Raw genomic sequence first — 21,345 nt, 5'->3', positions numbered from 1 at the left:
TCCCTTTTTGCCGTGGCAGTAGTTTCGCCTGTATTTTCGTTACAGGTATGTGGCTGAGTTGGCCAGCTATTTGCGGGGCTTAAAAGTTTGCTATCAACAAATGTGTAAATCTGCCCAACCAGCAGAGAGCACAAAAAATGTTGTAAACTTTTGGCCCAGAACTACTACTCCCACCTTACACGCAAGTTTATGTATGTACATGTGCATTGGGTTTTGCCAACTTTTAGGCAAAATATTTATGATCGTTTTAGCGAAATCCAAAACTTCTCAGCAGCGATAACAATGTTAAGTCTGTCGTGTATTGACTCGGAGCATTTCGTGTATTTGGCTTGAATTAAGAGCGGAAATTCAAGCAAAACTTGTTAAGCTTAAAGTTTACCCCAACCCAAAAGTAAACTTAATGAAAACTCCAGCCCTCCAGCCCTAAGAACGATTTATCCCCCACCTCCGTGGAAAGCCAGACAATGTTGAGGTAAATGCAATGCCGCAAGGGGGGCGGCGACATTTTCCAGTCACGCCCACCGACCGGATGTTGGCTCTAACCCTCGTCCGCCCCCAGGCTCAGTGTCAGCTATCTAAAACCCAAAGGATGGATGGTGGGCTGTGGAAAATTATCCTTTATTATTTTTCAGTGAAAAGTTTTCACTCTCATCGCCGCAGGATGCTGCTGGCGTTGCTCCGGCAACTTTATAATATTACATTATATGGATGTGCTGTTTGTCGCCCACCTTATCGATTACCTATCCACCAGGTGAGGGTCGGCAGTCGCCTTCGACTGCGAGTGCTGTGCCCACTTTCCCTGGCATCGCTGGAAAGTTTGTCAATCGAAGCCGTCGGAGTAGAGAATAAAGGAACTCCCAAGCTGCTGGCTTGCCTGCCATACCGCGGGTGTGCCATAAAACTTTATCTAAATGCTCACATCGGGCCAAGGACGCTCATTACTTTCATTATCCTGCCGAGGAGCGAGTACAACGACGCTCAGTTGAGCGATTTGGCTGGAATTGAAAGGCATTTAATGGGATTTTCACTCGGTTTCGTGTGCATCGCATCGACGCCGGTGTAAAGTAATCGCCTTACGTAAGTTTACCAATTTAATAGCGTTTGACTCCACAAAATTCGATTACCACGATTTTTTTTGATACCCAAAAGTAGCTTAACTATATGATGCTTATGCGTAAATATTATAATGAGCTTTGGTCTTACTTTTATGCTAACATTTTAAAGTTGTTAAGCTGAGCAACGTAAATGGCCGAAATTAGAACGAATACCCCAAAAGATAGGCTACATTTTACACTAATTAAATAAAAACGACCCAAGGAAATGTAAATGAAAGTGAATAACTCATCGAGCGATGTCAAATGATAAATGGTTGGGGTGTGTTAAAAAGGGCGGTTCGAAAAGGGGGCGTGGCATGGCTGGCTGGCTAACTGAAGCTGTCTATTTTGACGCGTTTTCCCCGCACTTTATGTTTGTCTTTTTAATTGTTTTCGCGACGGCTGCTGCTGTTGCTCCCTTTTAATTATAAATTGCTGGCCTAATGTTTTCCTTTCTGCTTTCCGCTCGCCTTCTAATGAGTTTCGGTCTCCTTTTGTTTGACTGATAGAACTGAGCCAGAAGTTTGCCAAATTTTCCATTAGCCCTTGCCTTGACCAACTCGTTTTTGCAACATTTTGCTGCCGTTCTCAGTAAGTTTAACAATAAACAAATATGCCAACAGGCACAGCGTGTCCAACTTTTGTCATAAATTTATGCTTTTTCTGCGTATTACTACTGCTCTTGTTTTGCCTGCCAGTTGGCGGACGGTAAATAAACTTAAAGTTTTTCAAAATAATGGCAACAGCAACTTTTCCCTTTCCTCCAAAGCGCCATGCTGGCCAACTTTAATTAGTGCACGTTTTCCGGGCTTATAGCCCAGGGCGAAATGATAAACGATTCGATAGCGCAGATTGCTTTCGATTATTTTTCCATCTTCGTTTTCAATCCAGTCAAGGCGGCGGCGACAAATAAAACGTTAAGCAAACGACAACTGCAAATGGAATTTTAATTCAATTTGAATGTGCGCGAAGTGGGCGGAAACGGAAACGGGCAACTCTATTAACATCCTGCCGAGAGCTTCTCTGTTCGTGTCGGGCCTCCTTTGTTTCGCTTCTGTCAGTGTAATTTCATTAAGCACAGAAGAAAAGGACACGCCGAAATAGACGTTGGAATCTTCGTCACCACCACTTCGTCCTGTCCACTTAATTAGGGAATGTCGTCCGCATAGCAAAAACACTGCATCCACCTGTTGCCCAGATTCGCCAGTGCATTATGCATGTCCCAGCCAAGAACCGTCCAAATCCCGCAGGTGCAATTGTGTTAGACTCTGCTCGCAGGTGTACATTGCAAGACACTTGTCATATGTACTACTGCGCGTGTGAGTGTGTGCATGTGTATGTATATGTATGTATGTATTGGCCCAAAGGGGAAAACTGTCAATTGTGCGGACGCAGCTTGTTGCTGCAGCTCCTCCGCCAGCCTCACTGCCTCCATGCCTCCATAGCCCAGACTGCCTGGGTGCCGGGTTTTGTGTCAGTTGAGAACTTAAACTCATTAGCCGCCGCCGCCAGGTTAGTTATGCACATCAGGTCAGACCAGGCCAGGTACTTTATGAATTTTTCATCATGACTGAGCTCTGAGCGATGAGGGAGTTGCAGAAAAAATTGACTGCACTGGCAGAAAGCGTAGAGATCTGACTAACTTGCTAGTTTGCTAATCGATGATTTTATTAAATATAATAGAACAAAAGTTGCGGTTTAGTTTTCCTCGATGCCCATTGGTTTTCACTTTTATTGAGCAGAACTTATGTGCTCATCCCAGTCAGTTTTAAAAGGTCATACGGCGCTGGCCTACATTTTCTTAAATAATGTTTATAAAAATAATCAAAAAGCATGAATTTATGTTTTCAAGTTTTTTCTTCTGTATAATAGTGGTGGTTCAGCTGGAGTCAAGTAGGCAGCCACGAAATTTGGGTCACCCACCGGCAGCGGAATTATATACACACTGCTATTTTCTTTTTTTCTTGTCGCTCAGTGTTCAGTGCAGCGAAAAATTGCCTTGTTTTTCTCTAGCACACATACTCGGAAAATGGAAAAACACGCATAAGTATTACGTACAACTAAACCAAGTCAAAAGGTGAGCAGCAAAGCGTTAAAAGAAAATCGTTTTAGTTGCAAGTGAGAGCACAGGCACACGCAAATTGCTCGCCATTTAATGTTGCATACTTTTCCGACTCGCCCGAAATAATAATATTTACGGAGATGACATACACAATCTAATAATACATTTTGCTTCCGTCAGAAAAGTTGCCTTCTCACGTACCACAATTTTGGTTAAGTATTATCCGGAGTAAAAAATCGCTGACCCAGCGTATTTTTTTTGCTGCTTGCATGCAAAGGAGCGCTGTATTTTCGTGCACATTTAAATATGTGCTCACGAAAAGTGCAAAAGTCGGCGCAAATTAATAGGAAATTATAAAATGCATGCGAGTGTAAGTGGGCAGGGCTTTTCCTCTCGAGAGTAAAGCAGCAAAATCCACTGCTGCCTTAGGTGGAAATTTGTAACTTCAGACGGTGCAGGCAAACTGCAATAAGCCGAATTAAACACGGGCAGCAGGTGTGTAGTTGCTTAGGAACTCCCAACTAATTTGGGCTCAACGTGAATGGAAATTTAATCTCAAGATTTGTGTGCACCAGTCGTAGGAATATTAAGTTATTAATTAGGGATTCTATTAAAATGTGTATACTCCTTTAAGGATTGGAACACCTCACCTGCTTTTAGGTATGTTTTTCATTTTGAAGCATTAAACTAATCAAAACTGATGGGTTGTGATGCTTTTCCATTGGGCCTGGCTTTTGGAATGTATATACTTTAGATGCCCTCAGACAATGGAGAGGAAAGACAGCCTAGGACAACATTTGCATGCCCGCAGACAAGTAACTTTTAAATTATCCGATGGCAAAACACAAAGGGCGGCAACGAAATGAAAACTTGTGCCCCTTGCCTTATTTCAATATGCAAACATTGGCAAAATCGCAGGCAAATAAGCAGCTCACAAACATATAGGAGCACATGGGAGGAGCCAGACCCGAGCAGATGTATAAATCGAGCAAATCAAAAGTAAACAGACACAAGGAGCAACGAGGAACAACAAAGGCTTCTAATGGCAGGCATTTCCCTCTCGATCCTGTTGCTCCTTCTATTGCGAAAGAGGGAACGACAGTTTGTATTTTATTTGCATACATTGTAACACTTTTTCCCTCCACACCGATATGTGTCGCATATCCCCGTATATATCCCCGTATATATCCCCGCAGATACAGGAGGACCAGAATCGTTTTCTGCCGCACAGATGAGCGCTTACATTAGTGCGATGCGATGCGATGGATGCTGCAGGAAATGCAAAATAAATACATGTGTGTTTGTGCATCTATGTGTGTATGCATATACATATATATATATATATAAAAGAGTTTCCCTGTATCCGTTGACAACATGCACTCTGCACATATCATATTGTCATATCATTTTTAGCCAGCCTTAATTTAAGCTGCACAATTTGCTGAGCGACAGCGAGTGGAATATTATCATCATGCCTGCATTTCCATGTCAATTAGTTGCAATTTCCAACGGCTGCCTGATAAGAACTTTATTGACAAGTTGCGAAACAACTTGAGGCAGGTGTCAGCTGACAGCAGGGCTCTTTTCAACGCTCCTGCTACCAGCAGCAGCACTCATCTCGCTGTTGGCAAACAAATAGCTGGCTGGCGTACACTTTCCCAGTGCAACTTCAACCTGCGCGAGTTTTAAGCACACATCTCTAGGGTTCAGGGCCGTGTCCAATTGCCTCGTGTGCTGGGAAATATTTCAGGTAGCCAGGTAGCCGGGTTGGCAGTCAGCAGCTTGTCATAACCAGTCTTGGCACTCGAGTTGCCGGGGTGCCAGGCTGACGGCTTGCAGGTTCTACAGGAATGCCCGCCCTGCTCGCAATCAATTTCATTCATTGCATCGCTCATACGCAACGTATGCCGACCGCCTGCAGGTCAACAGTTGGAAAAACTCCTGCTGTGACGTCTGCTTTGTTACGCAGGTAAATGAAAAATATTTGCCAGTCAGCAGCTCACATAGAATTTCCTCACACTCACAAGTATTACGAAATAAAAAAAAAGAAGAGGAAAATGTTGCCCTTTCTAGTCGATCTTCGCATTAGGAACATCGGCGCTACTCGACAACATCAATATCCTAGTTAAGCAAACAAAGCCAACACGGATACACATGGACAATTGCAATTGCAAATGGCTTCTAGGCGCAACATGGCGTATGCGCAATGTGGCTGGAGGGTCAGCGACTGTCAAAGCTAAATCCGAAGCCAAAACTGTTTATTTAAGCTGCCCCTGCTCTTACTGCTCTGACTGTGACTTTGGGCCATTGCCATTTGATTGCACGTGTAACTCAGTGCACTAACTCCGACGAATTTCATTCGGTTTTTTCTTCCCTTCAATGTGGCTTTTGTGAGCAGTTTTAATTGAATTTCAGCAGCCTGCCACATGGTTAGTGGGTAATTTATGTCTCTGTCATGTTTTGCGGCGAAATCGTTGGGCAATTTTAACAGCCCCTCAAAGGCCAAAAGGCCCTTTGTTTTTGCCATTCTGCGAAGAAAGCCATTTTTAATGAAATTTTCAGCTTTGTTGGTCTGCCCAGACAGGCGAGAAGGCTTATGAGAACCGACAGGGAAAACTTTTGCATAAGTAGCCAGGGAGACGGAAGGCTGGAGTGTGGCGGGTGTGGAGTGAAAGTACCTAGGAGATGGAATATTTTAAAGTTTATCCGAGGAGTGGGATGGCAGAAAGATTGACCTCTGACAAGGGGGAATTGAATTGAGAAATTAGGCAGGAAGCCACTGGCGAACGAAGGTCTCTATGGCTGCCAACAGATATAAATAGTTGATGCTACTGACAGTTCGTTTAAAGAGCAACCCTCAACCACAAATACGATAAATTCTAATATGTTTTATAATAATGTGCAAACTATTTCTGCCATGTTAATGGTATGTAAACTCATGGCACTCATAATTAGTTTCTAAATGGGTTATTATATGCAATAATTGCGGTCTGTCAAATAATCTAATTTAAATACTTCATACTTCACTTATTTCTTATGTTTCGACGACTTTATTAGATTTTTAGCTGTGCTGATTTTTTCTCCAAGTGTTTCCTCCGTTCTTGTTCATCCTTTCCGGTTTCGGTTTAAAAACAAAGCCAATGATTGCCATGTTTTCTGTACACTATATTCTCGCAGTTCGATGGCTGCACTTAGTGCCTCGATATTCTCTGGCATATAGCAGTGGTAACTTGATTATGAAACGGGCTCCTCCGGAGCTTTAAGGGGGGGTTTTCGAAATGGGGTTGGAGCAGAACTGGAACTCTTGTGCGCGTTTTCCGCATCCGCGTTGCTCAATGATCCGTGTAAGCACGGAAAACTCAAACCCAACGGAAAACCGAGAGAAGGAGCAAGTGATGTATGTGCAGTTGTAGCAGGGACTTGGCGAAACCCAGCTGAGGGCCACAGAATCCGCATTGATTGTGATAAATGGACATTTTGTCTGGGGGCCTCAACTGAAGAGGGCAACTCATTAAGTATTAAGTTTGTTGTTTATCGCTGGGGCGTAAATTTACACTTGATATTTAATTAATTGTTATATACCTACTTGGCTCTATATATTGTCATATGTTATGCTCTGTATTTATGGTACATGTGTGTGCCTACACACGTACAGATGAACGCATCGACGCGTCGATAAACAAAAACACATTTTAATTAATGAAATCCAATAAGGAACACAAACACACATACACATATATAGAAACAGGGATTATAATCGCTAAGCTAGCACTCAGGGAAAAAGGACGCACGCACCCACACAAATAAAGCATAAAAATGGGTAGCATAAAGTTTTCGCATAATTAATGCAGAAATATTTTGTAATGCAAGCAGGCGTTAAGCTCCAATGCCGGCCTACAAACACCTGCCACCCGAAAACCCACTTCCGTTTCCTGTTCCTGTTGGCACGGCTTACTGCTCGACATATTAATTAGTTTTCATATGATGAACTCGCCTGCCAGCGAAAGTTTTGGCGCTTAATGAGGAAAGTTTGGCCTACAAAAAAATGGTAGAAAAAATGGCCAAACTGTCAATTGGGAATGTTGTCCGATTTGCCCCAATTGGCGAAATGACGCGGCCCAAAAGCCGAAGGCAAACGCAGCTGTCAGCATGTCAAATAAAAATCAAATTTCAAATGGATATACATCTATCTGTCTGCTGGCACCTAGGAGATCCCCAAAGGAAACTCAAGCGAACGCAATGAAAATAAATTATCAAAGAAAGAATGGAAGCCACCAACCAAGGCAGTGAGACAGAACGAACTTTTGTAATATAAGCTAGAGTATTGAACCGCATGATGATGATTTCGTTTTTTAAGGCAAATCTCCGGCACAATTCCCAAAACTTCAAGGAAAATGACAGACGCAGACCAACAGCAATCGTAGAGCCGCCATTGTTCCCAGCCCACTTCTTCTGCTGGCCTAGTCTGTTTATTCGGTTCTGTTTGTGTTCAGCGTTACCTCATTTTCCGCCCATATTTCCCGCCACCCGAAGGACACTTGGCTGTTATCGCAGTCACAGCTCCCAGCTTTCTCTTCACTGTTTTGGCTGTTATTGTTGGCGGAGCGCTGGAAAATATATTTTCCATAAATCAACATCAAAATGTTTGATGATGCGATAAATAGCGAGAAGAGAGAATAACAGAAGAGCCGTGAAAAATCGCAAGTGGAATTGTCGAAAGGAGAAAGGAAAACTAAGGTAAATACGCGAAAGAAATTGTTGAGAAATCCCCTAAAGGAATTCTTCGAATGGATTTGCCAAATATTTGGCTTGGCTGTCGGCTCTCTTTCTCGCTCTTATATTTTCTTTAAGTTTAAGTTCATTTAGTCCTTGTGTCATAATTTACAAACAATTTATTGCTCCCGACGTAGTCACAAATTGTTTACTTTAAAGTTTTAATTAAATTCCAACTTGTTTAATTCGTCCGCACATGAACGTGGCATAAATACACTCGGTTTATGCGGCGGAATGAAAGTTTGGGTTTTATGTTTAACTTTTTTTTGGGATTTCGTTGACAAAGTTCTTGGTAAGTTTAATGTTTAGTTTATAAATACTATAAATTACTCAAAAAACTAAAATTACCTTAAATGCATAAATATTATTCACGACCTCGTTTAATTATTTCAAGTCTGCACATTTTATATACGAATATTTGATCTTTTCCTTTTCCCTAATCACGATACATGTTCATCCCGAATTCGTGTAATTGTCACGCATGAACTGCGTCCTTCCACTTGCTTCCCGCCTTCCGGAAAGTTGCGTCCGCCTTTGCTCGAGGTGTTCATTGTCGACTTGCCACGCTCTAATTAAAATGTTATCCATTCCCGTTCCACTTCCACACAGATACGGGCGGAGCATGTGATATGCGGCGACCCACTCACACAGTCAAAGCAACCTCCTTGCGGCGGCACACACACATACAGCCGCACAGCCACACACACGCAGACAAACACACCTGACTTTGACATTGCCAGGCTATTAATTAGTTAAACTCAAATTGACACGGGAGATAATCAAAATAGAAACATTCGGTTAGTAGAGGAGCTACAGTAAATACATATGCACATGTCTACCAGTGCTGGAAAATGGAATCCAAGCCATATTAATCAGGCGCATTTCTTTCGGTTTGCCCACATTTCGTGCTAGTTCTTGGAATCCTTGACTTGTGTAAGCTATTTAAGTCGGAGGAGGACAAGACAAACATTTGCTGACCTTACTCGTTTTTCGTTTATATATTCGACCTAAGCTGAAAATACTCAAGTGGCCAGAAGTGACAGAAGACAACAAGCTGTGAGCTGTAAAGTTTCGTAATAAAAATGCGACTTCGGACCGAGGCTAGTTGTAATTTTGTTTTTTTTTACTGTATTTTAGGTATAGTTTTTAACCATGTCGAGTACGCTCTTCTTCTTCAGCTTCCCAGCCGAGTGTGTAAACAATAACAAATTTTTGCATAAAACGTTTATGTCGACGTGGTTTCTCTGTGGGCTTTGGTTTTCAGTTAAGTTTGGTTTGGGTTGTGTTACGGGTTTTTCGGGGGCTGTGGCGGTGCTGCTTACAAGTGCAAAAGTTTTGAGGTTAAGACGCTTGAAAATATAACTGCACACACACGCACACATGCACAGAACTCACTCACACGCACGCACACACTTGAGAACAGCAAAGTTGCTGCTTGGATGCATTTGTCTCTTTGGATTTTAACTTTTGCTACACCAAGGAAAAACTTGTAGATTATAATACTTTCCATTTGGCACTTAAACACCTCAACTTAAAAATCTTTCGTTTGCACAGATTAAAAAGTTATTCATTTGGTTTTTATCATTTCAAATATTGTTGAAAATGTTGTATTGCCCAATGTATTCTTTCTTTAAAAATAAGCAAATATATCCTTATATGTATATTCTCTAGAGAAACAATCATGCTAAAATACTCCATAAATGTGTGCAGCAAACAGCAGTGTTATGTGTGTGTGTGTGAGTGAGCCTGCTCGAGTGTTAGTGGGTGTGTGTGGGGTATGCTAATTGCATACTCATTAAAACAGTTTCGTCTCCATGCTGGAAACGAACCAAATGTTGTCGATGTCCTTGCGTCGTACTGGAGAATTTCCATTTAAATATTTCTAGTAGCTCCGTCCACTCTCCACTCTCTGTCTCTCTCTATTTACGTACAAGTACTTCCTAATTTAATCAGTCTGCTAAATAATAAGAAAAGCATCTCCCTTCACTCAGGATTCTGTAGAATTTTGCTCGAACTGCATTTCATTCGTAATTAAGTGCACTTTGTTGTGAGGCAAATATTATTTTTACTAAAGACTCGACAAACTGGCTAACTAACCCTGAATAACCTCTTTTTCTTACCTGACCCCACAATATTCAGGTAATCCCTGAAAGTTTGCCAACAACAAAAGCGTAAATACCCAAAGGACTTAACAGTCGCATTACGTATTCCAGAGTCTCATCCAAAATACGTATACGCACTAGTTGCCCCTCCTCCAACTCGAGTCTTCCATAATCGTTTTGGAAATTTATGCGTCAAGGGCCACAGGAAAATGGGTTGAGCACATGTTTTGTGTTGCTCCTTAGATGCCTGCCTACTTTCTTGTTCTTTGTTTGGTTTCAAGTTCAAGCATCCTTGAGAAGCATTAGGCCGTGTCCCTGTGATGTGGATATTAGGCCCCCAATAAAAAGTAAATTATGATTATCTTAGCCGACCCTTTGAACTTGTCCCATCGATTCCGGACTCAAACAAACAACAGTAGACACTTTAAAGCTGTTTTTTGGTGGTTTTTCTTAATGAAAAGGAGCAAATTTGAAACTAAAATTGTTTAGAGGGAAACCAGATTAAAACATAAAGAACTAAAATGCCGTGAATGCTCCGTGCGTTTAAATGTTTTCTCTTGCCGATGGAGTAACGTAGCATAAAAATTTGCCCATATAATTTTGGCTTGTTTGGCTTTTGGCCAACGGCGGCTTTGTGGCCAAGAGCGGGGCGTGCATAATCGCTGATTAGTGTCTACGTGTGAAACGGGAGGATCTCGCTGGCCGCAGGACCCCGCACGCGCCGCAACAGGATCCGCAGGGCCTTGTGGGTCATAAATTCGCATTAGAAGCAGCACGCGGACGCGAATTGTACGCCATTGCATCCACTAATAAGCTGGACGCATGTTATCCGCTGTGGGCGTGCCGCCGAGTGCTGCACGGCACTCGGAAAAAGGGCGGCCCGGCATTCGCACACACCCTCACGCATAATGAACTCGAGCTGAGCTCAACGCAAGCGCTTAACTTAATTAAAAAGTGCATTCTATGCCAGCCAGGCGCACCGCGCTGCCTCGCTTTATTTTAGTGAAAGCGTTAAACGGCCGAAACGGGCACCGAAATGTAACCAAGAACACGCAATGTGGGCGGCGGACGTGGTGGGCGTGGCATTTTCGCATATTTTGCCGTGAAAATATATATATTTTCCAACGCACTGCGGTCGAAATTCAGCGAAAATTCCTAGCTGCTCTATCTCCATCTAATTTATGATGACTCCCGATAGTTTGCGTTTGCAAATGTGTTGGTGGGAAAGGGCTATAATAAAATCAATTAAAACGCATTTCGATGCGAGCGAAGTCGGTGACCCTTTCGGCATTCAACTTTGATATACCGCACAAATTTAATTAAACAAGTTATTATAGTTTAATTGGATTTTTGTTATGTAAATTGTTTGTTTTTCATATATTTATATACACGTCAATTTTTTTTTCTGCACTCATGTTATCATAACACAGGTCCAATTAAATGTCCTGGCAATAATGAAAGGTGTAATAACAGCCAGATGACCTTTGACCTGTGTACTGAACCAGCAATTTGCTGTAATGCGACACTTTAATTGATTTTAATTTGCGTCAAATTAACGTCCTTCGATTGGAAAGTAAAACAAAAATGGGGAAACAAAAAAAAAGTCAGTCGGATTGCAAAAAATATGATAAATGATAAAAAGGAAAAACATCAATTGGTAACTGTAATCATTTGAAAGGTTGTCAAGAATGATAATTGAAAAATCAGACAAATTGTTTGTAACGGATAAGTTGGTTACGCATTTTTTTGCGGAAGCTAAAATGGAAAACAAATAGATATGCTTTTTTGGTAACTAAAAAAAGATGTTTGCATGCAGCTCAATGGTTTGTAAACCACAGTAATTTGCAAAGTTCTGCAACGATCTATGGCTAAAATATATATCCTCGCATGGTCCATTTATCAGGTGGCTGAAAAATGTATGAGTTTCTGTCTGAACCGCATTCCCACTGCCATTTACAAATTAGTTTTGCTGACGCTGTGCTGGATCTCTCTCTAAATCATTGTTAATTGCATAATTTATGAAAACTCGCGTTGATTGAATTTAAGCTGACGTTGGTTGGTTGGCACACGAGGGGAATTGCAGAAAGGATTGGGGGTTTGTCATTTGGAATTCGGCAATTGAATTTTGGGAGCTCATTAATTTTGCCTTGTTTGTCATTGACTCATCATCGTTGGCTGTGAATATGAGTTAACTGGTTGAGTGGCTCCTGTGTGTCAGTGGCCTTCATTTGGCTATTGATAAACTGTCCGTCTGCGGTTTCCTGCGAAATCCTGCCGCCTGCCATTCCGTTGATTTTCGCCACGATTTTTTTGTTTGTTCAATTTTTCCCACTTTGCACATTTTCAGAGCAATTAAAATTGATTTATGGTGTCGAGACAGCTCGCAGCTCCAGTCAAATGCACTGTGGGCCATATATATTCCGTTTTTTTTTTGGCGGCGTTGGAGCTGTAGAAATGGCGTCTGTTTCTCTTGGACCCTATTTTCTAGTGGACAAGTTTTTGGCACACGCGTGCGAGTTCTGTCTCTGGTTTCTCTTCGTGTAATTAGGCGTAGTAATTTATTTTTATTACTATTCATTTTCAGCCGGCTCTTCTTCGCTGACCACTTAGAATAAGAGGCAACAAATTTGTCAGGCTGCAAATTATGTTGGTCCCTTGTATACCAAATTAGCTAAGGCAAGCCGCGTAGCGCGTTTTTTAATTATAAATGCTTTAAACTCGGCTCCAGGAATGTGCGAGGGCACCTGAAAAGGTTGTCGTAGCTCCTTTTCGCGGTACCTTTTGCGGTTTGCCTGATTTTCTGCGTCCCATTTAATTGGCTTGAATTCAAGCTGGGTCCGTGCACCAAGGCAACTTCCCTCTCTTTGTTATTTTTCATTAATGTACTACGCCAGAAGTTCACGCTCTGACGCCTTGGACAATCATAAATGATATATTGCCAGGCGTGCAGCTAGGAAAGTTTTTCGAAATTCAAGGCCCACAAAGTCGCAGGATCTTAAATTCGTTCACGCAATCATTAAAAAGTATTAGGGTGGTGACCAAGGAGAGCATGCCGTAAAAGAACAGCCAACAAAAAGCATAATTTATGGCCAAATTAAACGAAACTAATAGGAAAAAGTGTGGCTAGATCGTCCTGGGCATGTCCTTTTTGACAGCACCTTCCGCTGCTGGCTGGTTTTATGAAGATGGACACTTGTAATTCATTATGCGCTCGGTGCCACAGCGCCTGAATCAACGGAAATGAGTCCAGGACAACTTTGCTGTAGCTCCTTTGCTGTTGCTTTTGCCGTTTTTGTGCCCTGAGCCCCGTTGCTACCGTTTTAGCCATGTTAATTTTTCTTCATTTTTAAAGTCTCGCTTCTCTTCGGCCCTTGTTACTTGTCAAGTTGCAGACTCGTTAGTTAGTTTTGGTAGAATGCCTCGGTAATTGCTTGCCATCATTTCTGTTCACCAATTTGAACGGCATACAACAGCGACATCTGGCGGAGTTTTGGAGAAAGCTTTTGAAGGACACTTTAGAGACTTTAATGGTGAATATATGCTAGATCTTAGCTTTGGATGAGGTGAACATCGTTGACCAGCTTAAACATAAAAGTTTAGACCAGCTTGGTTTTGAAGCCTGACTAAAGCTTTTGTGAACTTTTAACCCTGTGATATATTAAGCACTTTGTACAAGTTAACAGAATGTAATTTTAACATCCTATGAAAGTTTTGTGGTTTAAGTTCTTTTAGAACACCCAAAGCTAAATAATATGTTTTGAATTCCAGTTTTGGCTTTCAACGCTACTTCTTTGATTTATAGTGTTTGTCAAGTTATGCTTTAATATATAAGGATCATATTATTTGTGCTTATTTAGGAGATTGCTAAACAAATTCGTGTACATTCGTTTCTACAGCAAAAGTTCGTAACTCTCAGTCAAAGCTTATATTTTTCATTTCCGGTCAGAGCTTTAAGTTCAGAACCCAAAACTTCTAGAGCAGAAAAGCTCCACATGCGCAGTGAGCAGTACCAGCCTCCGAAACTCAATCTGAAAACGATGGACCAAAGGTCCTTCTTGCGCTTGTGTGAGTGAGAGTTTCATCACAACATTTAATTTGAGGTTTCCAGCTTGTTTTGGTGTCAGTTTGAAACTTTCTGGTGAAGTGTTCGGTTGGTTATTTTGGCACGAGCGAGCACATTGGCTCGCTCCTTCGTAATCTACGTCTCTGGCCGTCTCCCTCCCATGGTGACAATTGTGCTGTGCTAAAACACTTGCGTTACTGTTGCTTTTTGCCAACGCTAAGGACATCCCCTGGGCGGCAAGGGTGCGTATACTTGTTGTTTTAAAGAACCATGCGAAAATCCGCTTTCTCACTAACGCTGACACCATCGATTCGAATGGGTGGTGGGAAAACGTTGGATTTACCTGTTCGTGCCCTCTGTAGGTCAGTGTTATAACAATTCGCAGTCTGACTGCTTTTCAGTGCTTGTGGCACACTTTTGAGCGCCACGATTTTGCATGACTGTCTGACAGCATTCAGGATTCAGGCTCGGAGCCAGAATCGCAGAATTGTGTCAGCTTGTGAGTGGGGGGTTTGCAATTTCCGCCATTGGCTTTATGTCAAGTCACTCGGCAAATACAACTACAAGCACACAAAACAGAGAGAGAAATTGTTGGCGAGCACTAGTTTTTAATATACTGATTTGTTATGTTTTCAAGATTTAAGTGTGCAACAACTTTAAAGATATGTTAAATAGACAATTTTACATTCTATGTGCCATTTTTCACATATTTCATTTTGTTGAAACTAATTTAATATCACTGTATGATTGTAAACGTTTTTCTCTGAAGACCTTTCAGCCCTATTTACATTCGAGTGCGTTCTTTCCAGAACTGGTGGAGCACAAAAAAATTTGCAAATTCCCCAACTGTCAGGTTTTAGACTAATTGCATTGTGTCGAGCTTTTTGTTATTTTGCATGTGAAACAAATGTTTGTGGTGCATAATTTAAATATTTGGCCAGGCCAAATGAAAATTTAATGCGCAGTGCTGTGTAGGGCTAGCGAATTGGCATTGTTGTTTTGGCTATTTTAGGCCCAGTTGAATTTTTGTTATTTGCCCCCAAGGATGGGCAATAATTTTGCTGTTCAATTAGGTTTTAGGCAGCAACAAATGGGGAAAGTCAAGTTTCCTTTTTTACGACTACTATAAACATAAAAGTTTTCCCCTAAGATACACACACACACTCATATGTCGGGCAATAAAATACAATCTCACAGCATCGCCCCGCTTCTAAATGTGTGTGTGTGTGTTTCGCATAATAAGTTTTGATTTGCTTTTATTCGCTCTTTTGGACGAGGGCCTTCATATTTACCTTCTTGACACCTCGATGGACAAAGGGCACGCACGGGAAAGGCGAGAGAAATGGCAGGAAACGAAATGAAAATGTTCAATTCACCTAAGCCTCAACGCATTTGGTTTATTTATATTCGGAGCCAAAAGAAAGGAAAACAAACGAAACTGTACTAAACAATAATGACACTTTGAATACCCTTTAATTGAAAGTTAACAAGAAATGTATACTTCATTAAGTTCGCACATATACACTCATTTACTTTATAATATATAGAAAATATTAGAATTGATGTTGAAAAATTTCAAGATTGCTGAGTGGCATAACAAATTTCCAGGAAAAAGCCATCTATTCCATATCCCAGCCGAAAATACGCAACTTGGCAGGAGCAGATGGAACTGGAAAGGATGGTGAACTCAGCAAGGAGCCGAGAAGCAAGAAATGGCTGCCATGTCATCAACATAATGACAGCGCAGACAACTGGAATATGCTTCGTGTGGGTGGTTGGTTGTTTGTTTGTTTGTTTGTTGCTGACCTGCCCTTTGCTGACTTACTGTGCGGGTACCACGCTGCGTATACTTGTTCTGGCATTGATCGAATTGTATTGCCTACTTTTCGGGGCCGGCCAAGATAAAACCCGGGCTGTCAGCTTGCCTCTGCTGACGCTTCGTTGCGCACTTTAGCATCTGTCATTGGCTGTCAGCTGAAGTCCTTTTCGTTTCTCGCATTAACAGCCAACCATTTCTACGGCTTTTTGCGCGTTGCAACTGTTGAAGCGTAGAGTTTTTTCGTAATGCAATTGACACATTAAATGAGCCTGCCACAATTGAATCAGCGGTAGATCCGCCCTTTATCGCTTTTCATCTGTCTACTGTTCCGCACTAAGTATTACCCTCGTTTGAGCAATTTGAAAAGTGTGTTTTTTTTCCAGCTTTCCCGATCAGTCGACTGTGAATAGTTATTTGAATCTGTCGGAGCGGACAAAAGGGCATTAAGTGCCAGGAAAGTTGCGCAATTCAATAGCATTAAAATATTTATGTGCGTATTTTATAGATTTTTCCACTGTGAAAATATTTGCAAGCGATAAATATTGACAGATGCAAAACCCAAAAAATATATATTTTTCTTTGTCATAAAAATAAAATGGTTTGGTTTTTATTCCCCCGATAACAACGCGCATTCAGGCGAACAAACTGTCAATATATACATATACATAAAACTGTATATATGTACATATATGTATATTGATTTATGGTCGGGGCTTGGCCTCTTTTTTCATCATCCCGAAAAGGCGCAAAACTATTTTGAATGCCACAATTTGTCACAGAAAAAATAGGTGAGAGGATTTGGCCCGCTGCAATTCAATTTAACGTTTTTGGCAAATTGTTGCCATTTTAAAATATGAAACGAGCCAGGCATGCCAAGGGAAAATAAACTATGAAACGCTTGTCCAGAAAATACAGAGATAAAGTAATGTAAAAACTGTAGCTGGCAAAACATTTCCCCATGGAATATTTTGCACGTTTCCCAGCCGGAAAATCGTTTTATGTACGAGAGAAGCAGGAAAACTTTCTGTCGACTGCCAAGAGTGGAATTTTCAATTATGACAACAGTGAGAAAGATAAGCAAAAAAAAAAAAGGCACGGACGAAAACAAGCAAATCTATCAATAGTGGAAGACTGACTTCCGACGAAAAGTGAAGAAGGAGGAGGAGGATGCACTCCATCCCACTACAGGCCCAAAGCCACAAGCCTTGGAAGACGCTATAAATAGCCGCTCGTAAGGCGGAAAAGCTGAATGAGAAACTGTTCCTTCTTATTTCCCATTTCCCAGCTGGCTTGGCGAAAACTTTCGAGTTTATCTGCAGCGGTTATTCACACCTATGGCTGGCTTGCTTGTCAGCCAAATTGTTAAGAGAAGAGCAGCTCCAGCCGCAATACAGCCACAACCCGAATGAATGACAGCCTCTGGCTGGCTTGACAACCCGCCAAAAACTGAATGCCAGCAGCTTCTTAAACGCTCGGCGAACTGAACTCTTCTCCTCCTGACAACTTTGACTTGGCAAGTTGGCGCATTCAGGTTCTGCTGCTCTGCTTTTCTGTTGCTAATCTGCAAAAAACAGCAAACGCCTCCGACAAAGATAACTTAATTCGCTTCGCAGTTGGCCAGCGAAAAAGTGCAGCAAAATGAAAATGTTATGCCAAACTTTATGACTCGCTTGGCTTGTGGAGGGAGAAGATTTTGTCGCGATGAAAAATAATTGAGAAAAAGCATTAGGATTTTGTGGATCAGAAAGTTGGCACAGATTTATACACTTTTCTTGCTCCAATTTTATGTGATTCTATGAATATATCCTATGAATATCAGCTAAATACAGACTTTGGTTGAATAAAATAAGAATTGTATACATTGGTAATGAACTAAATAAATATCAAATAAATCATTAATGAAATGGTGCGAAATTTCCGCACGAAGTAAACTTGAATGAAATTCGTTTTATGTACGTACATATACTCTTGAATTGAGTTGAAAGCTATAGAAACGGAAAAACATTGGTGTTTTTCAGTTGCTCGTAAAGTCTTCATCAATTCGCATTTAAGGGGGCATAAAAATGAGAAGAGTCGCCCGATTTTCCCCTGGCTTAATGAGGCAACTCGGAACATGGTCAGGCGACCCCCGACCCACCGCCATCCAATCCCTCCTCTGCTGCTGCTGCTGCTTCTGCTTTTTATGTTTGGTCATAAAATGCGGACAGCTCCTAGGACCGGATGGGCAAGTGAATGTGGATGTGGACTCCGTGGTGCTCCATTAATTATGCAATGTCCGACTGGAACCGAAAAAGCCTCAGAAGCTGGGCGACTTGCCTGGTTTTTCCATGCCCCTTTTAGCTCATCGGGCGGGGGGAGCTGACCCCTGACCACACACAATTTACATTTCTCATTGATTTTCCAGTGCATCATTAAAAATGCATTTAACGCGGACCGAAAAATACTTAAAGCATTGTTCTTAATTAATTGTTTCATGCGGCATGAGCCGTGTGGAAGGATCGCGAATTGTTGCGGTCATGGGATTTTACTGATGGCAATATAAATGCATTTCAGCAAACTCCCTTCTCATCATTTTTCTTTTTGGTGGCTGTGACGCGAACATTTCAAAAGTTTCGGCTGTCTGCTCGCTCGCGCTCTAATTAATGAAATGAAAATATTTCCATTTCAACGAAAGTCAAGAAATAAGTTCCATGATGTCCTGGCAAAATTAAAAAAGTTTCCCATTGTCCCCACACGATGCTTAATAATATGGTTTGGAAAAAAAACTCTCATCTCACTCATAAATGTTCTTTATTTGCAGAAATCGGTGAAACCATCGGCGGCAGCGCCATCAGCAGCAGCTTCTCGGCCCCATGATGAAATCTATATCGACGATGATAGCATCGAGGGATCGGGCGGACGCGGCGGGGTAAGTTTTAGCACCACACATAAATTAGTTAATTAAATTTTAGTCATGCCCCAAAAGTTTGCCCTGGTAACTCAGTAAACTTATCGGTGGTGAAGAGTCTCTGCAGCTGGGTTTTCTTTTAGCCATTTGCATATCAGAAGCGTCTGCACTCTTTCACTTTGCAGAGTTAACGTAAATATTGGTATTTTATTTCCATCTCAACGAGTGCACCCATTTTACTTAACACTTTTTTCAGCTTTAAATTTCGCTGATTCCTTGTTATATTTCCAGTTTTTTGAGCGTGAAAGACCAGCCGCAAATAACTCTTTCGATCCCTTGAAACCTATTCAATTTAATAAACTGGTTTAACCGCTAAAGTGTTATCAGAAATTCCACTGACATACCTGCATTGTAAAACGATGCATTTAAATAGCCTTTATTTGTGTGCAGAACATCAGTATGCAAAAATGGGGTTGAATAGCCTGTTACATAATCAAAACTTGATGTTGGAAAAACTCATTTGTTTATGCGCCTGAAATGTTAATGTTCAACACCTTTTTTGTGCTAATAGTGTGTGTGCGGTGTGTCTCTGTGTGAGTGGATAGCGTGAATACGTGTGTGTGTGTGCATTTGGCATGTGAGCGACATTTGTTAAAAAGTTTTTCGACAGCAGTGCGCTTGTTCCGCCCAGAAGCGTCAATTGTTGGCCTACACTTGTGATCCCTTTTACAACACATGCGCCGACTTCCGCTCACTCATACTTTGGTACTTTGCAACACAAAAAAACCTAATTAAAATGCGTGGCTGACATTGCACTATGGGGCATTTGGCCTGTTTTTTTTACAAAAATTAATAACTCCTAAACTATGGGAGATATTTGGATGAATTTTTTTTTATGTGTTACATATGCCCCCAGGAATATTTTGGAAAAGTGGGCGTGCCCCCAACTCCGCCCCAATTTTTTATTTTTATTTTTTTTTTTAATATTATATTTTTAAAGTTAATTTTTTAATTTAATATTGTATACAAATTCATAATCGTCTACGTCTTTACAATCAATAGAGTCTGAAGAATCGGTGTCAGGTTCAAATTCGCAAGCTAACATTTGAAATTCAAATTTTGAATGACTTCTGGTGGAAAAGATAGTCGCTTATGTTTTCGAACGCGCCTCTTTATATTTATTGATGATATTATGGGATATTATTTATATTTGCCTTGGCTGGGTTCAAAAAAAGAATTTTAAGTATGTCTGCAAGATCCAGCAGGCCGCGCTTCCGTGCAGCTAGCATTGCAGCTTGACCCAAAAGACGTTCGTTGTGGTTCTGCGCCCATACGAGTTCATCTACTTGCTGTCTTCGGCCACTCAAACTTTTAAAATAATATGACGTTTTCGGGCATCCAGCTCATTTTCTTTCAATTTTATTTTTCTCTTTTACCTCAGGACTAGGTGTTCTTCTAACCACTTTGAAAAAACTTTCGAAAGTTCATATATTTTTCGATTGCATTTTCTCCAATTTCGCAAAAGATTGACTGAAAACATTCGTTATTATTACTATTCGTTAATCATTCATTAAAGTCTAGCTTGCTATCAGAAAAATGCCCACTAATAAAAGTGCAAAAAGAATTTTCCTTTTGACGAACACCCTTTTGCTTGCGCCACACTTCCAGCAGGGCAGCATTGGCAATCGAGATGTTGTTCCCTAAAAAATGAAATTTCTCAAAAAACCGCAAAAAACGCACATAGAGACTACCTGATATGAGTTAGGAATTGAACACACTACAACATGGATATAAACACATACTGAACAAATTTGAACAAATTTTTATAGCTCTATTCAAAGTTGAAATTTTTTTCTAACAGCAACATGTTGACACCACTTGCTAAATGTACAAATTGTTAGAAATAGACGCACACAATAAACAATATATTAATATATATACATAATACAAACCTGAATACTGATTATCTATTTCAAATTTTACTCTTTTACGATCTTCTTTTAAAATTTTAACACTTTGAAAGTTAAGCTAAATTTTGCGCGTTTTGCAGCCACCTGGTATATGCTCGCAACAGCCGACTTTAACAGCTGTTATTATAACAGTACACTGTTAAAATTACTTTTGCCGGCTAAAACATAATAGTCTAACGTATTTCCAATGTATTAATACTAAAATACTTCAATTTTGCATACTTGTGAAAAACACATTTTTGCAAAAAAAACAGGCCAAATGCCCCATAGTGCATTGCTGCGGCAAAAAAAAAACAAAAAGAAAAAAGGGGGGTTTACTCGAGCGAGTAAAAATAGAAAAAGTTTAATTAAATACTTTGGCTTTTTCGTTTATTTTTCCCTTGGCCCGTGCTGGTTTCCGATTTCCTTCCTATTGCCGCGTGAATTTAATTAAACATTTTGTGCTCTTTTGACGGCTGAAAAAGGGGCGAGCCAAGGACCAACATAAATAGAAAATTGAGAGAAACTTTTTCGCGGAATTCAATCAGCGAACTCCTACATTCGGGCCACGTTGCATACTTTTTCGAGTAACTGTG

The 21,345-nt window shown here is 40.9% G+C and overlaps 1 protein-coding gene across 5 annotated transcripts in view; it reads left to right on the top strand.

Moving 5' to 3' along the window:
• LOC117136752 (syndecan) overlaps positions 1 to 21,345 on the top strand; it is a 96,610-nt gene that overhangs the window by 58,521 nt on the left and 16,744 nt on the right. For all 5 annotated transcript variants that reach the window (XM_033297784.1, XM_033297785.1, XM_033297788.1 and 2 more), the window contains exon 3: positions 18,714 to 18,821. In XM_033297784.1, the coding sequence (XP_033153675.1) occupies positions 18,714 to 18,821 (108 nt within the window). The remainder of the gene's footprint in view (positions 1 to 18,713; positions 18,822 to 21,345) is intronic.

The sequence above is a fragment of the Drosophila mauritiana genome, chromosome 2R (genome assembly GCF_004382145.1).
Source record: "Drosophila mauritiana strain mau12 chromosome 2R, ASM438214v1, whole genome shotgun sequence".
NCBI classification, from domain to species: domain Eukaryota; kingdom Metazoa; phylum Arthropoda; class Insecta; order Diptera; family Drosophilidae; genus Drosophila; species Drosophila mauritiana.
Note: the sequence above shows the minus strand (reverse complement) of the source record. Positions and strands in the feature narration are given on the sequence as shown.